The 21517-nt window shown below is 59.6% G+C and overlaps 1 protein-coding gene across 2 annotated transcripts in view; it reads left to right on the top strand.

Annotated features, from left to right (window-relative positions):
• The window catches only part of PHF21B (PHD finger protein 21B), a 93091-nt gene extending 72302 nt beyond the window's left edge, over positions 1-20789 (top strand). For both annotated transcript variants that reach the window (XM_058741044.1, XM_058741045.1), the window contains exons 5-13: positions 1174-1314; positions 10804-10855; positions 11419-11495; positions 12400-12454; positions 14061-14083; positions 15925-16083; positions 17307-17382; positions 17698-17801; positions 18711-20789. In XM_058741044.1, the coding sequence (XP_058597027.1) occupies positions 1174-1314; positions 10804-10855; positions 11419-11495; positions 12400-12454; positions 14061-14083; positions 15925-16083; positions 17307-17382; positions 17698-17801; positions 18711-18929 (906 nt within the window). In that variant the 3' untranslated portion in view covers positions 18930-20789. The remainder of the gene's footprint in view (positions 1-1173; positions 1315-10803; positions 10856-11418; positions 11496-12399; positions 12455-14060; positions 14084-15924; positions 16084-17306; positions 17383-17697; positions 17802-18710) is intronic.
• The last annotated feature ends 728 nt before the right edge of the window (positions 20790-21517 follow it).

Raw genomic sequence — 21517 nt, forward strand, 5'->3', positions numbered from 1 at the left:
CCATCAGCCCAGAGCCTGACGCGGGGCTCGAACTCACGGACCGCGAGATCGTGACCTGGCTGAAGTCGGACGCTTAACCGACTGCGCCACCCAGGCGCCCCTCGCTTGAGGATATTTTTTGCCCTGTTTTCTACTGGGGATCTTAACGTTTTTCTTCCCACGAATATAAAGAGGGACCTTTTTTTTTTTTCCCATCCCGAGAATTCTGGGGTTTTAAAATTGTGATACAAAGGAGAACAAAGAACCTCTCCTCGAGCCAGCCGAAAAACAGAATGCGTTTTCTCTTCCTGCTCAGGAGCTCCAAATTCACAAGACAGTCATGTTCTCAGGGGGAGAAATACAAGTTCAGGTTCTTCCTGGCTTGGGTCAGACCCTGGCTGGCTGCTCCTGGTGAATTCCTTCCCTCAGATCCATGCAAGATAGCGATCCTTTGCCAATCCCCTGCCCAAAACAATTAATAAAATAGTTGAGCCACAGATGGAGGGAGGGAGGGAGAGGCTGGGCTGCACGAATCCCTTTCTGACTTTTCAGCCGCAGACCCTTCGATCAAACCACACGGTTACCCTGAACCCTGATGGAAGCTGGCTGGAGTGGGGCCGCTCTGGGCGATACTGAGCTGGGTCTGGAGTCTGCCTCCCCCTTCTCGCCCCCACCCCGCTGAGGCCAGATGCGAGGGACTCAGACACAGTGGCCCGGGGCCCCAGGGGCACGCTGGGCAGTGGGCAGGCTGGGCCCTGCAGACAGATAGACCCCTGATGACCTCAGGCGGCAAATCTGAGCCCTCCTGGCTTCCGTTGACCTGCGTTTGAGGTAGGGGTAAAGAAACCAGCCTTTCTTGAGTCTCTGCTGCCCGGGTCTCCACTGCCTCCCTGGAGGTGGGTGTTTATTGCAAGGAAGCTGAGGCTCAGAGAAGCAAAGTGACCGCCCCGAGGCCACACAGCCGCGACAGGCTAGTGGAGGCCTGAACCCAGGCCCTTCTGGTTCCTAAACCAGGCCCAGCCTCACGCAGACCCTCCTCGCGGTGTGAAGGGCGGGCTGGAGGTGCACACCCTGGGGGCAGGCGCCCCCTGGGCCCGAGAGCCTCCTCGGTCGGCTGTGATCCCGCCTCCCAAGGCCCCTCCCCCTCCCCGGTTCTCCCCCCCTCACCCCTCCCCCCTCCCCCGCCACTTCCAGGTCATCATCATCCAGCCTCAAGTGCAGACGCAGCCCGAGAGCACGGAGGAGCCGCGGCCGCCCACGGAGGAGCCATCTCAGGGAGCTCAGGCCACCAAAAAGAAGAAGGAAGACCGGCCCCCGAGCCAGGAGAACCCCGAGGTAGGGTGGCCAGGGTCGGGCAGGGCGCGGTGCAGGAGGCAGGGACGACAGAAGCTCCCTGGGGTTGGGCCTCCGCCTTGCGTCTCGCAGAGGGGCTCGCGGAGTGGCGCTGTGGGGCGGAGGTTCGCACGGATTCTGGAAGCAGGCGCCTGGCTTTGCACTTCCTGCCGCCAGCTTTCTAGCAGTGTAACCGGGGGCAGGTCCCGTCTGTGTCTTTGTCTGTGATGCGGGTGGGGAGCGTTCCTGGCAGCGTCCTTGGGAAGATCCCGCGGGTCGGGCGGGGTCTGCTCAGTCCAGGGGACGGGGCTGCTCCGGGCGGCGCACACGCACGGCCCTCCGGTGGGCAGAGCAAGACCCCGAATGCCTCAGAAGCCGGCTGCAGCCAAGGCTGGTGCTGGAGAGTCAGATGTCTCCCCGAAGTTCCTGTAGAACTTTCCAGAAATTGCACGTGAGTGCCTCCTCCCCCACCCCCACCTGAAGGAGGAGGGACGAATGGCATCCTTCTCCGTGGCTAACACAGAGCCACCTGCACCAGGGAGTGGAAGAGGCCAGCAGCTAATTCAAGGTCATTCTTCGTTAACTTTCAGGGACAGCAGGTGACCATTCTTGTGTTACTGCTTCTGTCCTCAGCCATCCTGGGCCAAAGTCAACCCTTTGGGCCTTTTTCCATGCGGCTACCCTCACCTGACCCCCCTTTTCCCCCCTATTTGTTTGTGCGATGAGATTCACTTCAGACATCCTCTCCTCCAGGCAGCCTTCCCTGACCACCTCACCTCACTGGGCAGAAGAGATCCCTCTGGGCTCCCACAGCAACTTGTGATTCTTTTGTTGTTGTTGTTGTTGTTGTTGTTGTTGTTGTTGTTGTTCTTTAAATAATTTATTGTCAAGTTGGCTAACGTGCAGTGTGCACAGTGTGCTTTTGGTTTTGGGGGGAGATTCCCGCGATTCGTCACTTACACTATGCAGTGCTCACCCCAACAAGTGCCCTCCTCAATGCCCACCGCCCCTTTTCCCCTCCTCCCCCCTGCCCAACCCCCTACCCGCATCAGCCCTGTTTATTCTCTGTATCTGAGAGTCTCTTATGGTTTGCCTCCCTCTCTGTTTTTATCTTATTTTTCCTTCCCTTCCCCCTTGGTCATCTGTAAGTTTCTCAGATGATATGTCTTTCTCTGCCTGACTTCCTTCACTTAGCAAAATACCGTCCAGTTCCATCCACGTCATCGCAAATGGTCAGATTTCATTCTTTTCCATCGCTGAGTAGTATTCCACGGTGTATATGTACACACCACATCGTCTTTATCCAGTCATCCGTCGGTGGACGCTCGGGGCTCTTTCCATACTTGGCTGTTGTTGGTAATACTGCTATAAACATTGGGGTGCATGTGCCCCTTCGAATCAGCACTTTTGTGTCCTTTGGATAAATTCCCAGTAGCGCTATTGCTGGGTCGTAAGGTAATTCTGTTTTCAGTTTTTTGAGGACCCCCCATACTGTTTTCCAGAGCGGCTGCCCCAGTGTGCATTCCCACCGACGGTGCATCCTCCACTTCCTTGCCGACATCTGTCATTTCCTGAGCCCTTCTGGTTCTTTTAAATCAACTGGCTGTCGTTACCAAAAGAAGTCAGCCTTTCTTCCATTCGTTCACTTACTCTTCGGACATGTCTTAGAGTTTGCTCCGTGCCAGGCTCCGTGCTGAGGGTAGGGATGTGGAGATGGGGCAGTTGGAGCCCTGGCCCCGGGGGAACTCACTCCTCCCGGCACGACCACCAGGACTTCAGCTTGGGTTAAAAAATGTCAAGTGTCGGGGAGCCTGGGTGACTCAGTCGGTGGAGCGTCCGACTTTGGCTCAGGTCACGATCTCGCGGTTCGCGGGTTCGAGGCCCACGTCGGGCTCCGTGCCGACAGCTCGGAGCCTGCTTGGGATTCCGTGTCTCCCTCTCTCTCTGCCCCTCCCCTGCTTGCTCTCTCTCTGTCTGTCTCTCTCTCTCAAAAATAAGTAAACATGAACATTTTTTTTTTTAAATGTCAGGTGCCATCAGAGAAGCTCACATTCAGAGCGGTGGGAGGTGCAGGGAGAAGGAACGTGTGTTTCCACCCGGAACGACTGAGGAAGGCTTTGCAGAGGAGGGGCGGGGCAGAGGCAGGAGGGACAGCGTGTTGTGCAGAGGACATTGCTTGCACAATCTCATGGATGTGAGAAGGCATTTAGCAGGCCCAGGAAAGCCAGCGGGTCCGCTTGGACCTCAGGTGGCACGTGTGCGTGAGAAACCCTAAACCCAGGGTCGGAGAGACGTTGGAGCCTGACCCTGGGGGGCCTGCATGCTGGCTGCCCTGGTGCAACTTCATTCCTTGGGCAGTGGGGAGCCATGGAATATCCTTGAGCGGGAGAGTGACTTCATTATTGTCCTTTGGCGTGTCCAGAAAGCCCATTGGCTTTTTGGGAGTAGCTTCGGTTCAGAGTCGACCATTCACTGAGGCTGAGATAACCGGGTGTCCTCTGTGGGCCCCGGGCCCGATTTGTCTCAGGAGGCTCTCCGTTCCGTCCCTCCGTGACGTTTGCGCACCTGCTGCGTGCACGGTGAGCCCCGGGCCGGCCTCTGCGTGCGCCCCTATGTCCTCCCACAGGGACCCGCAGCCCTCCTGGAGGTTTTCCGGGCAGATTCTCTGTGTTCCCTCAAAGTATATCTCACCCGGTTATTGTGCATTTATACAATTAGTATAATTACATTTAACTACATAATTAGCGTAAATACGTGTAATGACTTAAATAGAACTGGCAATTACAACACGTCCCGGCGTAAAAATCCTTATTAAACTTTCTTTTTTATAACACGGGGTCTGGGAGCGGTTGTGCGGGGCCGATGCGGGGCTCTGTGGCGCCCTTGGAGCCTGTTCACCAAGAGCCCGAGTCAAGAGCTCCCGAGGCCAGGGCGGCCCCTGCCCCAGAAGCTTCGCCGGAGGCGTGGGCTGGCGTCCTGGGTGGCTGGTGGCAATGGAGGCTCCCGGAGCTGCACGAGCGAGCCCAGGGTGCCTGCAGCCCGGAGCCCCGTTTTGAAGGGAAGGGAACGCTGAGTTTACCGGCACCCGGAATAACTCCAAGGCTCTCTCCCCTCGGCCCTGTCTCGAGGCCCACGGCCACCTTTAGGACACAGCTGTGGCCTTGCCTGTGCCGCCCGTCATCCTGGCCTCGGGCGGCACCTGACTGACACTGGCCGCCGTCAGAGCAGCACGAGGACTGCAGGGGCCCCAGCCCCGCACGAGCCCTGACTGCGGCCACCTCCCTGGGCGGGACCCGTGCGCACAGATGCCCACGCCGTCCAGGTCACCACGGCCCCCGTTCCTGCCCCTGGACGGGTTCCTCACTGTCTGTCCTCCCAGTGGCTAGAAGGATCTTCCTAAACTTCAGAAATCACCAAGGCACCCCCCGCTTCTTGAAACCGATCGGGGCGGCTCGGGGTTCCGACTTGGAGGTAGCCCCCTGCGGCAGACCCACAACAATGGCAGAAAAAGCGTAGGAACGTCACGGGACCAACGCGAGTTCGTTTCGTGGGGAGTCACGGGTGCGCCAGGCGGAGTTGGCACACAAAGTCAGCTTTGGAATAGCTCTGGACACTGACTCCCCGGGGGGGGGGGGGGTGCCTTTGGTTTAGGGTCAGGATGAGTAGACAGGGAAGGCTTGTCATCGCAGGGAGACAGGGCGCCTTGACGAAAGCTGCCAGTGCACCCGGTGCGTGTCCTGTAAACGCGGCCGAGGCTCCTCCGGGGGGAGGTTTCGGTATCATATTGAGGTTCAGGCGATTGCCCGTCATTCCAGCGTCACTCCGTGGTCCACCTGCGCAGGCATGAGGTGGGGGCTTGGCTGTCACTGTCCTGGAGGTCTGGGCCGGGTCTTGGTGGGACAGTCGCCATCACCTGAGGGCTGGTTTCGGGTGTCGTTTGCCTGAGTTTAAGAGCTAAGCCGGAAGGGAGAGCTTCAGGAAAAATGTAAGACGTTTGTGGGTACGAGCAGGTGGGCAATAAAGGTCAGGTCCTGGGGACTAGCTGGTGACAGGAAGAGACAACAGAGAGGCTGCTGTGCTGGGTCCCAGAAGCCCAAGCAGTGAGCAGGACCCTAGGGCCACCGGGCTGCAGGTCCGGAATGCTGGAATCGGGTGAGGGCCACCAGGAGGGCAGGGGAGGTGGGGGGAGCTCACACCTGGCAGCGTGGGTCCCATAAGCTCTTCAAGAAGGAAAGGAGCCAACCTGAGCCTGAGGCCACAGCCGCACCTGGGGAGGGGGAGGGAGCGGGAGAGAGGGGAGAGCAGGAGGGGGAGGGATGGAGGGGGAGGGAGGGGCAAGCAGGAGGTGGAGGGAAGGGGAGGGAGGGAGAGGGAGGGTGGAGGGGGAGGGAGGGGCAAGCAGGAGGTGGAGGGAGAGGGAGAGAGGGAGGGGGAGGGAGGGGGAGAGGGGCGAGCAGGAGGGAGGCAGAGAAAAACGGAAACACAGAACAGGAAGGAGGAGCTGTGCCCAAGATGAGTCTGGACAGAATTCTGGAACACGTGACGCGGTCCACGCGGAGTATGACAGAGTCCCCGTGTGGCACGTGAATTTCCTCAAGATGGACTTCATTTTGAGGCGACGTCTAGCCACGACTTGCACACGAGTTTGTTTAGGGGGTACTCGGGCAAGTTTGTGTTTTAAAGAAAGGAATAACAGCCCCTTTTTGGAATAAATAAGAAATAATGGAACAAACGATGTCATGAAAGATAAAGCGAGATCAGGTGAATGTAAAACCCGTTTGGAAATCTTGGTGATGAGGAACATGGTGATTGGTTGAAATTAAATGTCTTACTGGACGGGGGCGTCTCGGGGCTCAGTCTGCTGAGTGTCCGACTCTTGATTTCGGCTCAGGGCATGATCTCACGGTTCGTAGGTTCGAGCCCCGGGCCAGGCTCTGCGTTGACAGGGTGGAGACTGCTTGAGATTCTCCGTCCCTCTCTCTCTGCCCCTCCCCTGCTCCCAAGTGTTCACACGTGCGCGCTCTCTCTCTCTCTCTCTCTCTCTCAAAAGAAACGAATAAACTTCATAAAAAACTTACTAGACAGGACGAACAGAGCTAATTGGTGCTTTGCAATTATGCCACCAGGGATGTAGCACAGAGTTGCGAAAAAGTATGGGGGGTGCCTAGGGGGCTCCGTCGGTTAAGCGTCTGACTTGAGCTCAGGTCATGATGTCGCGGTCCGCGAGTTCAAGCCCCACGTTGTGTCTGTGCTGACAGCTCGGAGCCCGGAGCCTGCTTCGGATTCTGTGCCTCCCTCTCTGCCCCTCCCCTGCTCCTACTCTGTATCTCTCTTTCTCTCTCTCAAAAATAAAAGACATTTGAAAAAATTTTTTTTAAAAGAAGAAAAAGAATGATCCCTTCGAAGACCAGCAGAGAGGATATGACGACGGGAGTGGCAGCTTCGGGGAGCCCTACCAGGATTACGGAGCCAAACAGACGAAGAGACACTTCCCGCGACAGCCGCGGTGATGGGGGTTTGGCTGTATCGTGGCAGGCACTTGGCTGCCATTTCCTGTCCTCGAGTGACTGTGGCTCGAGTTACCTTCCGTGGAAGACGGGGTGGCAGCAGGGCGAGGCCGCATGGGGGGCGCGAGGGCGCAGGAGCTTGGCCTCCACGTTGGTGGTGTTCGCTCAGGTGGGGCCAGCGAGGCGGGTGCGGGTACCGAGGGGGGTCCCTAGAGTCCCTGCCACCGTGCGGCCAGCCCCAGGGCCCCGGGGCAGCACTCAAGCCAGGTGGCAGCAGACCGCAGCCTGGACCGCTGTCGGCTGCATCTGGGGGACCCCACAATCCCCTTTCCGGAGGCTGCACGGCCGTGTTAATCACGTTGTAAGTCTTGCCTTCACGTGAGCCCACACCTTCCGGAATACAATTTACAGGCCCTACTTTCCATGGGGTGGAGGTGCTTCATGGTGTTTTAAATAGAATTGGGGGGCTCGTCCGATTCTTGGTTTCTGCTCAGGTCACGGTTTGTCACATCGAGCCCCCCATGGGGCTCTGCGCCGACAGCGTGGAGCCTGCTTGGCCTTCTCCGTCTTTCTCTCTCTCTCTCTCTCTCTCTCTCTCTCTCTGCCCGTCCCCTGTTCACATGCTTGCTCACACTCTTTCGTTCTCTCTCAATAAACTTAAAAAAAATTTTTTTAAATATATACTTCAAGAAAAGTTGACTGAAATCAAAGAAGACTTACGCACACATCACGCGGACTGTGGCCCTGGTACCAGGCACCGGGGAAGATGGCCGTGTGCACCTGCTACGCGACCCAGAAGGTCCCTGCGGGATCCGGAGGGCGTCCGGGCAAAAGCAGTCACGTCACTTTAGAGGGAAAACAGCCAGGCCTTGGCTTTCCCGCGCGGCATCTGAGTCCAGAATCCCGCAAAGCGAGGGGCGCCGGGGTGGCTCAGTCGGTTGAGCGTCGACTTTGGCTCAGGGCTCGGGTCATGATCTCACGGTTCATGAGTTCGAGACAAGATCCTGAGGAGAGACAGAAAGAGCCTAGGGTTTTATGCCCCGCCAAGCTGGCCTTCAAACTGGGAGCCTCCATCCACGTGGAAGGTTTTGTTATTTTTTTAATGTGTATTTATTTTTGAGAGAGCGAGAGCGGGGCGGAGAGAGGGAGACAGAGGATCTGAAACAGGCTCTGTGTTGTCAGCGCGGACGGAGCCCGATGCGGGGCTCGATCCCACGAACCATGAGATCGTGCTAAGCCGAAATCAAGAGTCAGTCGCTTCACTGACCGAGCCCCCCCTCCCACCCCCAGGCGCCCCCCTCCAGATAGGTTTTAAATCTGCTAAGAACTTGGGAGATGCTGTTCCGTGGGCCTGGCTCGACCCCCACCGGCCCAGAGGAGACCGGGGTCCCTCTGGCACCAGCCCTCGGGCGGGCGGCTCCAAAACTCAGCCGTGGGGTGAAACAAAAAGGGTAAGGTTGTCAGATCAGAACTGAAGTAGGACATTCTCCGATCGCGTACAAATGCTTCATCTCCGTGGCATCGGGGGTGGGGGGGCCGTGAGAGAAGGTGGGAGGCAGAATGAGCTCCGGGGGAGTCTCCGTCGTAGCTGAGATTTTCAGTGAATCAAAGAATATCACGTAAAGCTGACAGATGGAGGGGGAGAACTATTTTTAGCAGCACAGAAGTAAAAAAATGGAAGAGTAAACAGTCAGTATTTGGAATGATTTGGAAAACCCAAGAGAATCGATGATAGGAAAACAAATCTGCAGACAGAAGTTGTCGAGGCAGCGGGGTTTAGTATTAATGCAAAACATCGACAATCGTCAACAGAAACACAGAGCAGCCTGTTAGAAGCCTTACAGGTAACCGTATTTACAGTAGCAACAAAAAGATTAAATATCTAGGGACAGACACGCCGACAACAGTCAAACCCCGCTGGAGGGTAAGTTTAAACCCCCGAAGGCAGAAGAGGAACAGAGAGAGGCACACCACGGTTTTGGGGGGAAGATTGCATATTACAAAGTTGTCATTATGCCCTACGTTAATTTTTAAAAATTTTTTTAATGTTTATTTTTTTTTAAATTTTTTTTTTTTTTTAACGTTTATTTATTTTTGAGACAGAGAGAGACAGTGCATGAACGGGGGAGGGTCAGAGAGAGAGGGAGACACGGAATCCGAAGCAGGCTCCAGGCTCTGAGCTGTCAGCACAGAGCCCGACGAGGGGCTCAAACTCACGGACCGTGAGATCATGACCTGAGCCGAAGTCGCCACTCAACCGACTGAGCCACCCAGGCGCCCCGCCCGACGTTAATTTATCGTCTTGACATCATCCCGGTAAAGCTGCCAAGGGGCTCCCTCCGGCTCCTTCATGGTCTGTAAATTTCACCTGCAAAAGACAAGCAGGAAGGACCGGAGAGCCCTGAACAGGAAGAACACAGAGAAAGGGATCCTAATCCCGCCAGAGTTCTGTAAAGCCAAGGTAGGGACACGGTGCCACGGGAGCTCACGAACAGGTAGGAACAGAACAGGGGGCCCAGAAAGAGACCACGGATACGCGTGATCATTTAGCGTATGATTCAAGCGGCTCCTCAAACCAGTGAAAAGTGGAAAGACGGACGTTTCAATAAACGGTATTGGAACAAGTGAGTAGTGGCCATGTGGACTGAAAGGAATCCGCGTTTCATACCATCAACGCCAGGATACGTTCCCAACGGCCCATAAACCTGAATGTAAACAGTGAGGGGGGCCTGGCTGCCTCTGTCGGTAGAGCGTGTGGCTCTTGATCTCGGGGTTGTGAGTTCAAGCCCCACGTTGGGTGGGGAGCCTCCTTGTAAAGTTACAGGGGCGCCCGGGTGGCTCAGTCGGTTAAGCCTCCGTCTTCGGCTCAGGTCACGACCTCACGGTTCGTGGGTTCAGGCCCCGCGTCGGGCTCTGTGCCGGCAGCTCGGAGCCCGGAGCCTGCTTCGGATTCTGCGTCCCCCTCTCTCTCTGTCCCTCCCCCGCTCGCACCCTGTCTCTCTCTCTCAAAAATAAATGAAGATTTAAAAAAAGTGAAAAAATCATAGGGGCATCTGGGTGGCTCAGGCGGTTAAGCGGCTGACTCTTAATCTCGGTTCAAGTCATGATCTCAGCGCTCGTGAGTTCAAGCCCCATGTTGGGCTGGCTCTCCACTGACAGGTGCAGCTTGCTTGGGAGTCTCTCTCCCACCCCCTGCTCCTCCCCTGCTCTCTCTCTCTCTCAAAATAAATAAACTTAAAAAGTCATAATAAAATAAAGCAAGCAGTGAAATTACAAATATTGACAGAAAACATAAGCAACTTGGTTCACAACCTCAGAGTCTGTAGCTAAGATTCAAACACTGAAACACTGAAAAAGAAAATACTGCTAAATTCTACTACGTACAAATTTTTTTTAGTCTACGTGGCCAAAAAAGGCCACCGGGGAGCACAATTCCCTGCTTCTTAAGTGTGAGTGGTGACCAGCCACTTCCTGCCAATGAGGACAGTGTGGACGGGGAAAGAGGGATTTTCAGTGGAGAAGGCCGACCGATGGCTCAGCCGGGTGGTCAAGGGCAACGTCACAGTGCTGAGTCATGTTGATAACACGTGCCCTGGATATGATGGCTTGGCAGGACTCTTCCCCTCTGTGGTCCTCCTCCCCCAGGCCCATAGCCCAGTCGAACCACGAGAAAACTATCAGGCAAATCCTAACTGAGGGGCATCCTTTGAAACACCTGACCAGCCCAAGCTCAGAACTGTCGCCATCAGAAACAAAGAAAACCAGAGAAATCTGGCCCAGCCCAGAGGAGCTAAGGAGGCACGCCAACTGAATGCAGCGGGAGATCCTGGATGGGGTCCTGGGACAGAGAGGGGACCGTAGGTAGCAACGAAGGAGACCCGAGACAGATCAGCCAGCCCCATGAGTAGGTGCTCCTGTCAAATTTGTCGAATGACTGGAAAGACATGGAAGGTGGTGGTAACGCCTCTCTGTTTCCCTCTCTTAGAAAATCGCCTTCATGGTAGCTCTTGGCCTGGTCACAACGGAGCACTTGGAAGGTAAGGACCCCGCACGGCGGCAGGCTGGGCTGGGACCGGCCTGCGCCGTGGGGTGACAGCCGGCGGGGGGGCGGCAGTCCCTTCTGGGACGTGTGTCCCAAGTGCCGGAGGTTGTGAGCGCAGAGAGAGGGAGAGCCTCCCTGCTCCCCCTGCCTCCCCGCACAACTTGGCACAATGGGTGTGAGGGCTGCGTTAACGGTGCTTTGCTGATAGACTCGTGACTGTTACTACAATTTTTGTAAATAGCCTTCCTGGGGGCGCCTGGGCAGGGCTCAGTCGGTTCAGCGTCCGACCTCGGCCCGGGTTATGATCTCAGGGTTCGTGAAAGAGGCGGCCCCGGGCTGGGGGATGGCACACGGGGGACCGGCACTGTCGGTGGGTACCCGCCACCCTCCAGCCGGAAGCCAGCACCTCTGTCTGCCCCAGAGGGAGCCGTGCCGGGGCCACTCTGGGGCGCGGATGCCGGGCAGGAGGGGACGGGGCCGCCCAGGGCTTGCAGCGGAAGGGTTCAGGGTTCCCGGGGCAGGAAGGACCCAGTAACTGCTGTGTCTGTGTCTTTCCAGAAATCCAGAGCAAGCGCCAAGAGCGGAAGAGAAGAAGCACAGCCAATCCCGCCTACAGCGGCCTCCTGGAGACCGAGGTGAGGGACCCGCCCTCTGCACCTGCGGAGGGACCCCCCCCCCCCCCGCCCCGCCCATGGTGTCCCGAGCACTGCGCCCTTTTGGAAGGATGTCACTGAGCTGTTCCTTCGCCTCCACGCAAGGAGGTGCTGACCGCTGTCTGGACCAAAGGGCCCCGTTCCCTTTGCCGTGCTCACTGATGAAACCGTCCCCCGCTCTGTGCGCGAAGCCACACCCCAGTGTCCCCAGTCTGTGGCCAGGGCCAGAGATGACCTGGTTAAGGAATCAGGAGCCGCCTCCCAGCCGTGACCCTTGAGCCCTGGACACATCTGTGGCTCCACGAGCGGCCCTGCCACGGGGGCCTCGCCCTTGGGTCTGAGCACAGCCCCACTGCAACAGGGGAGGCGGGTGCAAAGTCGGTCATGTGTTCTCGGCCTGTGGCTGAAGCCACCGTTCAGAACGTTCCGGAAGCCTCCGCGTCTCCACGATGTGTGGTGCCGGGGACGACCCTGTACCGAGGGTTCCTGGGCCCCGTGCCAAGAAGTGAGGTTTGGGGAGCGAGTCCCTCACACCCTCGTCTCCCCACCTGACCCCAGAGCCAGCTGACAAGGTGCAGGAGGCAGACGGACGGGGAACCTGGTGGCTGCTTGTTACTGGCTGGCCCCGATTCGGGGTCCCCCACTCGTCTCTCCCGAGTGAGGCGGACGCATCGGCGGGGAGCGGGCACGGGTTCCACGCCTGCCACAGGGCAGAGCCCTTGCTGACGCCAGCCCGCCCCTCCCCTGCCCTGCAGCCCCAGTGTCCATCCCTGTTTCTGCCTCTGGAGCCCTGGGTGGGGAGTCTGTCCCGGGTACGCCCTGGGCAGGGGCAGGGTCACTGAGGAGGGCTCCCCGCGAGACGGTTTTTCTTTTGTGTCCCCTGCAGAGGAAACGGCTGGCATCCAACTATCTCAACACCCCCCTGTTCCTCACAGCAAGAGGTAAGTGCCTGCGGGGCGTGGCTTCTCCTGCCGCGGCCGCTGTGGGGCCGGGGGCCAGGTCGGCTTTGGTGGCTCTGGTGGCTCTGGTGGCTTTGGTGGCCCTCCGCTCCTGGCCTCCGTGGGGCTGGGCTGGCCCGTCCGCGGCCGGGACAGTTGTTTCCGGCGGATGGTGCATTCCAGCGCCACGCCCTGGCCCCCTTCGCCCTGTCATCGTCTGTAGGGAGGAGGAGGGCGGGTGGCGGTGCCGGGGCTCGGAGCTGGGTGACGACGTAAGGGCTGGATGTGACCGCGGTTTGTAAACTGTCCCGTACACACCGAAGCTGAGCTTCCCACTGGACAGCGTTATGTGCGGACAGCCCTGACCCAGAAACTAAGAGGAAAACCATTTTTTGTGATCATTAAATGTGTGGTTTGGCATCGCTTACTGTGAGACCCAGGTGTCCTGGGTCCAGTGGTGCTCCTGTCGTGTCCCGGGTCCAGTGCTGCTCCCATCGTGCCCCGGGTGAGACCCAAGTGTCCCGGGCGAGACCCGGGTGTCCCGGGTCCAGTGGTGCTCCCATCATGCCCCGGGTGAGACCCAAGTGTCCCGGGCGAGACCCGGGTATCCCGGGTCCAGTGGTGCTCCCATCATGCCCCGGGTGAGACCCAAGTGTCCCGGGTCCAGTGGTGCTCCCATCATGCCCCGGGTGAGACCCAAGTGTCCCGGGCGAGACCCGGGTGTCCCGGGTCCAGTGGTGCTCCCATCATGCCCCGGGTGAGACCCAAGTGTCCCGGGCGAGACCCGGGTGTCCCGGGTCCAGTGATGCTCCCATCATGCCCCGAGTGAGACCCAGGTGTTCCAGATTCAGTGATGTCCCTCTCATGTCCCTGGTGAGAGCCAGGTGTCCTGGGTCCAGTAGTGCTCCCGTCGTGTCCCGGGTCCAGTGGTGCTCCCATCATGCCCCGGGTGAGACCCAAGTGTCCCGGGCGAGACCCGGGTGTCCCAGGTGCAGTGATGCTCCCATTATGCCCCGGTGAGACCCAAGTGTCCCAGGCGAGACCTAGGTGTCCCGGGTCAAGTGGTGCTCCCATCATGCCCTGGGTAAGACCCAAGTTTCCCAGGCGAGACCCGGGTGTCCCGGGTTCAGTGATGCTCCCATCATGCCCCGGGTCCAGTGATGCTCCCGTCACATCCCAGGCAAGACCCGGGTGTCCCGGGTCCAGTAGTGCTCCCATCATGCCCCGGGTGAGACCCAAGTGTCCCAGGTGAGACCCGGGTGTCCCGGGTCCAGTGATGCTCCCATCATGCCCCAAGTGAGACCCAGGTGTTCCAGATTCAGTGATGCCCCTGTCATGTCCCTGGTGAGAGCCAGGTGTCCCGGGTCCAGTGGTGTTCCCATCATGCCCTGGGTGAGACCCAAGTGTCCCAGGCAAGACCCGGGTGTCTCGGGTCCAGTGATGCTCCCGTCACGTCCCGGGTGAGACCCGGGTGTCCCGGGTCAAGTGATGCTCCCATCATGCCCCGGGTGAGAACCCCCCGCCCATACTGGGCCTCGTGGCCTCCAGTCCTGATCGGCGCTCCTCCAATGCCCACTAACATGTTCTCCGCCCTTCTTCCCTGTGCCAGCCAATGAGGACCCCTGCTGGAAGGTACGTGTCCCCTCGCTGTCACGCCTGGGCGGGGTGGGGCATGTTTCCACGGTCCAGGTGTGGGTGCTCCTGGCAGGCGGGAGCCGAGTAGAGGGGCTGCAGGCTCCATCCTCAGCGCCGAGAGCTTTGCGACAACACGTCGGCCGTCGTCCAGCCCGCATGGTGCATTAGGCGTCACCCCAGGGCCAGCCCACAGGGTTCAAGCACGAGCTGAGGACGCAGGGACCCCGGGAGCCAAGGAGGCCCAGGTGGAGGCAGCTGATCCCGGGGCTGCCAGCCGGGCCCTACCTGGCTCTTCTCGGCCCCAGTGTGACGCTAGGTGCAGTGGGTCCCCTCCGTTTCTCACTGCCCACCTCACGAGGGTCTAGACTTAGTAACCCCCAGGGTCTCAGCCCTCACGGCTCCGTTTCTGTGATCCTGTGAGACCCCAATCCCCCGTGCACAGACCACGTCCCTGCTTCCCAGGACACAGGCTGGCTGTGACCTCATGTGCAGGCATGGCCTCAGAATTTATTTAGTGGCTTTTCTTTTTTTTTTAAGTAAGTTTTGGATCTCGTCCTAAAAGAATTTTCTAGTCCCTACATGCCTAGAATGGCCAAGTCACTAAGCAGCAGCAGGTGACGGGTATAAACTCCGATTATTCCGGGCTTTTTGCCACCAGAACCCTGTAGCGTCACGGATCAGGGCTGGTGGCCTGCCGTGCCCGTCCACAGCCACCTGTGCCCGACCAGCGTGAGCACAGGAGACGCCTGGAGCCTGAGCCTCGCTTCTGCAGACCCCAGAGTCCCGCAGGGGCCTTGGACTCGAGGCGGGAGACCCCGATGCTGGCCCTGCTTCTCACCTTCCCTGGGCCCTTGGTCTGCTACCCCCCCCTCGTGGACGGCCTGGGCTCCAGTGTCCTCGTGGCCTGGGTCGTTCCCGATGGGAGCCCTCTGGTCCCTTGCAGCTCTGAAGTCGGAAGCTGCCGCTGACACACAGGTAGAGAAGCGACGTCGCTTGCACGGAGAACGGCTTCTAGCGGGTGGTGGAAAACCGTTCAGACTTTGCAGGTCACGGGAAGCAGGGCGTTAGGAAAAGCTCCTCTCTCGGTCAGGGCTGTGCACCGGGCAGCGGGCTGGCTGGAAAGGCAGTGAGCCCCCTGTCCCTGCAGGTGTGTAAGTGGAGGCTGAATGACCAAATGACGACGACTCCACAAGGGACATTTGAAGTTCCTTTGTCCCAAGGAAAGAGGGAGCTGCCCTTTCCCAGGCTCCTTCTGGACTGCGCTTGGGGTGCCCTCTCCTCTCGAGTCTTCCCGGTGGCCTGGGGGGCGGGTGTCGCTAGCCCACGTTACAGAGGCAGAAACGGGCGCAGTAACCCACACGGGAGGCCGGAGGTGCCAGGTCGGGCTGCGGCTCCATCAAGGGGCCTGGAGAGCGCCGTGAATCCGGGCCTCCCGAGGCAGCGCGTGCAGGAAAACCGTGTGGGAGGGACGCGTGGCGAGCGCTGGCCTGCCCTGCCCCCCCGACGTGGGGTACAGTGTGGACCCGAGGGGGACCGTTTCCTAAGCCACGGCAGGACCGCCTGCCCCGCCACCTGCACCTGGGGACCAGGTCTCAGGCAGGGGCCACACCCACCCGACCCTCACCCCTAGTAAACGTGGCCTGGGGGATGCCCTAGAGTCCCGCGTCTGGCCGCCTCCTCCTCCCGGCTTCCGGGCTTCTCCCTCTCTCTCCCAGAGCTGCTGAGAAACGCTGGCGGAAGCTGGGTCCGGCTCCCTCCCAGCCCAGCTGACCTGGACCCCCACCCCCACCCCTGACCCCCCACTGACCCGCCTCCCGCCTCCCCCCCTTCTCTTTCAGAATGAGATCACCCACGATGAGCACTGTGCCGCCTGCAAGCGAGGGGCCAATCTGCAGCCCTGCGGCACCTGCCCGGGGGCCTACCACCTCAGCTGCCTGGACCCGCCCCTCAAGACCGCGCCCAAGGGCGTGTGGGTGTGTCCCAAGTGCCAGCAGAAGGTAAGGAGGCTGCGCTGCGGGGCGGCCGGCCCTCCCACCCCCACCCTGCCTCTCTCCCCGTACCCGGGGACCCTCCGCACAACATCTGCAGCTGCTCACACTGTGTTTTGGGGTCGGGTCGGGCCGCGGAGGGGTGACCAGAGGGGCCGGCGTGGGAGAGGCTTTCTCCGCCTCGGCACGACCCAGTGACTCCAGCTCTGGCCTCAGAACTCCTTCCCGGGTGGAGCTGGACTGATAACACAGACCACAACGATAGCACTAACTTGGCAGGTCCCATCTCCCTGCTGACACACGAATGAAAACCAATCAGGTTCAAAAAAACAGTAAGACTCCCTTCCGGTGGCGATGTGGTGAGGCAGGCACTCTTGGACGTTGCAGAATTTTATCCGAGCCTCAAAAGCGCGTGTATCTTTTAAACCCAGAATCTAGCTTTGGGGAACGCGGTCCAAAGAAATAAGCCAAATACAGATAGGATTCTGGGCACAAAGAAGCCCCTTGCTTACAAAGGCAAGACACAGCCTACTTCAAAGCAGCAGGAGATAGTGGAATTAATTCCAGCGGGTGCACTCAGTGAGATGTTGTGTGGTCATTGAAAATGATCTTTGCAAAGGTTTTGTGATTCTTTGGACTTGTTCACCGTATGGAATTAAGTTTAAAAGAAAAAAAAGAGAGAGAACACTAGGCTTCATAGCAGCTGTATAGTTGAATCATCAGCTCCCTGAGAAAAACTGTAAGCAGAATAACCCAGGGAGAGGGTGGGTACAGTGGGCCCTATGTCACTGTGCCACCAGCCCCTGCACTGTGACTGCCCGGGGGGTCGCGGCTCTTTGCAGGAAGACAGAGGGAACAGGATTCTGTTCCCCGCTTCGGCATGATGGTGGGGCCTCACCGGGCACTCGATCTGCCCCCCCGGCTGGCCTGGGGCTGCCCAGCACAAGGGAAGAACACCCCAGTGGTCATTCACGTATTCATTCATTCAGGAAAAATCAGAACCTCCTCCCCGCCGGCACGGTCTGGGGCCCTGGCGATACGCAGGCTCCTGTCCTCGGGGAGCTCTGGGAGCCAGATCGTGAGGCAGGAGGGACGGGCTCCCTCCCGTCCCAGCTGAGGAACCCGCAGCTCAGGAAGCCTTGCTCCCCCCACTCCCGCCCCCCAGCGCTGCGCGGCCAGACCGAGGCAGGCTCTGGCCCGTCTGCTTGTTCACTTCCCCATCTGCCCTCTAGGCCTTAAAGAAAGACGGCGGCGTGCCCTGGTCCGGGATGCTGGCCATTGTGCACTCCTACGTCACCCACAAGACAGGTAAGACGGTCTTGCTCCCTTCCCTCCCACCCCACCCCGTCCCCTGGGCTCGCCCCGGGCCCATCCGAAGCCATTCCTAGCCAGGGCTCTGCGCGGAGGGACCCTGGGAGCGGTGCAGCCTGCAGGGCCATCACTGTGGGGGGAGCGGGGGGTCATCTCCAGTCCCCGCGTCCTCAGCCAGGGCCACTGGCTTCTGTGGGAGGATGTGGCCAGAATGGCCCGTAGGCTCGGGTTCTTTGTGCTCCTCCCGCTCGCCCACGGCCCGGCCTTTCTGCTCACCTAGTTTGCTGGCTCACCTGGCCTTCTCTTTCCTAGTCAAGGTAGAGGAGAAGCAGAAGCTGCTACGGAGAGGCAGCGAGCTACAGAGCGAGCTCCGGCAGCTGGAGGAGTGTGACCGGCGCCTGGCCTCGGCAGCGAAGGTGCGCTGGGGGTGCGGGGCAGGGGGCTGGGGGACCTCACGGCCGCGGGATACAAGGCCAGGGTTTCGCTGTCCCGTCCCCGAGGCCCCAGGAGAAGTCGGACTCACGGACGTCGCTCCGCGAGGCGGAGCGCGGCTCTGATCCCTCGACGTTCAGGTCTTGAGCTTGGACTTTGGCTCCTTTAGCTCTTTGACTCTGGCAAAGCTCTCTGAGCCTCAGGCGCTCCGTGCGTGATGTGAACGTGACGATTTCTCTCCTGGAGTGTGGTGGTCGTGATAATGTGATGGTCACGATGGTGGCGGTGGTGATGGCTGAGGTCGTGGAGGGGATAATGGCGGTGAGGGCGGTGCCAGGCCCTAGCGAAGCTCTTTAAAGGCGGTATCTCATTTAATCTCTCAGGAGCCCGGGCAGAGGCTCTCTGATCATTCCCATCTGGGAGTCGGGACACAGTTTCAGGGGGTAGGAGCGGTTTCCCTGAGCAGCAGATGGCTGATGCTGTAGCCTGCGCGCCCGTCCTGGCTGCCTCACGCACGTGACACGCAGAGAGCCCACGAAGGAGCAGAGCAGAGAGCGGGCTGGCAATCCGCAGGTCTCCTGCAGGTGCTGTCGTTGAGGCTGAACCGGCCCCAGCTTCCTCCAGGAGGAGGAGGGGTAGACGTGGTCAGCAAGGCGGCAGCACAGCCACGAGGGAGAACGTTCCACACTCTGGCACAGGCACGCCGTTCCTAGCCCTGAACTCTAAAACGGATTCCTCCTGCGCTGCCGGAGGCCCTTGGCCGGCGTCCTTCGGGCCCCCGCGGTGGAGGGGAGGAGCTGTAGGGGGAGAGGGGCCGAGGGGGCGGCGGCCCCGGGACGCCTGCACGGTTGGATTCTGAGAGCCTCCCCCTGCCCCCCTCTCCCCCCCGACAGAAATGCCTAGAGCTTAAGACGAGCCTGCTGGCCCGGCAGAGGGGCACCCAGACATCCCTGGACCGCCTGCGGGCCCTCCTGAGACTGATACAGGGCGAGCAGGTGCTGCAAGTTGCCATGACGACCACCGGCCCCGCCCCGCTGCTGGCCGGGCCCTGGACCAAGCCCTCGGCAGCAGCCGTGCACCCCGCCCTCCAGCAGCCCCAGGGGCACAACTGACCCCGAGGGACCGGCTTCACACCCACAGAAGGTTCCTGGGACCCCCGCTCACCAGACCTGAGGGTTCTGTCCGCCTTAATTCATAAACACTATGAATTTCAGACGAAACTAAAACCAGACCGAGAGAGAGAGAGAGAGAGAGAGAGAGAGAGACGGAGGAAAGAAGGGGAGAAGGAACCGGGACGGGTTGGGATGCAGTCCTACCCTCCACGTGCGGACGGGACCCCAGGAGGCCAGGTGGGCGCGAGACGGCCGGGCGCACAGACGGTCCCCCGGCCGTTGGGGGGCTGGCCCGGGCCCCTGGCTTCCAGGCACAGCTGTCTCCCCGGCCTCGTGCTGCCCCCGGGGGAGAGAAGGGCAGAGAGAGGTTGGGAGGGGAGCCGGGGACCTAGCTGAGTAGTAGGGGTAGTTGGGACGAGCAGTGGGTAGCGAATCTAGGTAGGGGCCCGGGGCTCGGGGCTCGAGGCCGCAGGGCTCCAGCGCCTTCTGGATCGCGGGCCCTTGTCAGTCAGTATTATTAGCATATTAAGAGTCACAGCTGTTGAACTTGAAAGAAACTACACTGTGGGTCCCTCCAGGGACGCTGCGGTACCCACCTGCCAGGGTCCCCGCGTGCCCCCGAGGCTCCTGCCCTTAGCTGACCGTTTGGACTCCTTTTGCCACCGATGTATTTTTCTCGTGGAGTTTTCTGGGCAAGATGGGGCTGCAGACACGCAGGGGAGGCACGTGGCAGGTTTTCTGCTTGGGGTTGAACCCTTCAACTTACAACCGAAGCCTTTTCCGTTCTCCCCTCGAAGAGCCGATCAAGTGTTCCACTCCTCTTTTCTTGCCAGTACAGACACTATGCCAAAAAATAACTTTACATTTTTGTATGGCGTTTTTATTGTAAGCTATTTAATGTGAAGGGGGGGGATGCTTGCTGACTTCTCTTCCCGCTTACGGTAGTCTCAGCTGCAAGGTACGAATGCAAAAGCCCTTCCTGGGGGACTCCCAACCTGGAGAGATCCAGAGGGTTCTTTCAGGAGGAGGCTGGGGGACGGGGAGAGGGGGTGGGGAGGGAGAGGGGGCCGTGGCCTCTGGAGGGTTTGGCCTTTGGAGACTCGAGAGTCCCTTTTCTTGCTGCCTCCTTGAGTTAGAGCGGAGGGCACCGTCCTAAAAGGGCTCCCGCGTCTTGGGCTGGGTCGTCACACCCCGCCTCCGGCTTCTCCGGTCCCGAGGGACCTAGCACAACGGGATGGGCGTCGGGGAAGCCGCAGGGCTCCCACCCCAGCATCTCACACGGTGCCGCGCTGCATCGAACACACGGGCGCGCGTGCACACGCGGCCCCAGACACACACGCACACGCGCACGCCAAGTGCAGAGCAGGGAGGCTGGCCAGAATCCCACGGGCTGCCGTGGTCCCCCCTGTCATTTTCTCGACTCCGGGAGAAACTGTGCTGTACGATACAGATCTATTTTAATACACTCAACACTGGGTTGAACAAGATTTTTATATTCTTTTATTGATGAACAAAGTGAGCTGTGAGACACACGTCTTCTATATTGGTTACTCTAGATGCCAACTGTGCGTCACCGCGTGGCTTGCGATGTAAATGTCTTCAGGTTCCTTTCTGTTGGTTCGTTTTTCTTCTTGGGTGGATCGGATTCCATTTTTTTTTTTTTTTAAAAAAAAAAAACGTAACGGGAGGATGTGAGAGGTTGGACCCGGGAGGGGTAGCTGCCGACGTGTCTCGAGGCGTAGTGTTTTGGACCAAGGAGGACCGTCCAGTGGATAGTGAGGATAGAGAAAAGTGTTTGTCTTAAATATGCCCGTGTAGTTTTCCTTCTGTACGATGCATTAAACGCAACTGATGATTTCAGAGCCGTGTGCTTCTCGTTACCGTGCCGTCAGCAGAGAGGCCTCCGGGGGCACATGGGGCGGGGAGACTCGCGGAGGTGGGACGGCGGGGTCCTGCCGCGGGCCCGCCCCCAGCGAGGGGGGCAGCAGAGAGCTCGTGGGCGCCCCCCAGAGGTGGCAGGTGCACCTGCTGGGACCAGGCGGAGGCTGCCAAGCGGCAGAGACCCTCCAGGCCAGGCGCTGTGCGGTGTGGACCCCGCTCCCTCACTCATTCCTGCTTCTCTCCGCCCATCGCCAGCACCTGCCTTTTCTGTTCCACACGCGGTCCCACCGCCACCCTGGGGCTGAGTCCTTGGCCTTTCAAGAGGGCGGCCAAACTGGGGAGCCAGACTCCCCCCCCCGCCACGTCCTAGCTCCAGGGGCCTCCGGGAGGCTCAGTCAGGTGAGGAGGAACCCAGATGTGGCTGAGGGTGGGATCAGATACGAAGTGACGGCCGACTGGAGCCCCAGGACTGAGCGATGTGCCCAGAGACAGGGGAGGGCTGGGCCACCTGGGCGGGGGCCCCGACAGTCCTGTCCGGTTTCCAGGCTGGCCCAGAATCACATGGTTTGGGCGGGGCCTAGAACTCAAGGCCTCTCTGCACGACCCCCAGCCACAAGATCCCTCACCACCCCCTACACACCCCTCCCCCCCTCCCCCCGAAAGCCGGCCAGTCTCAGCCCCGGGGCCCCCGGGGAGCCCCTCGCCCT

This window comes from Neofelis nebulosa, chromosome 8 (assembly GCF_028018385.1).
Source record: "Neofelis nebulosa isolate mNeoNeb1 chromosome 8, mNeoNeb1.pri, whole genome shotgun sequence".
Lineage (NCBI taxonomy): Eukaryota > Metazoa > Chordata > Mammalia > Carnivora > Felidae > Neofelis > Neofelis nebulosa.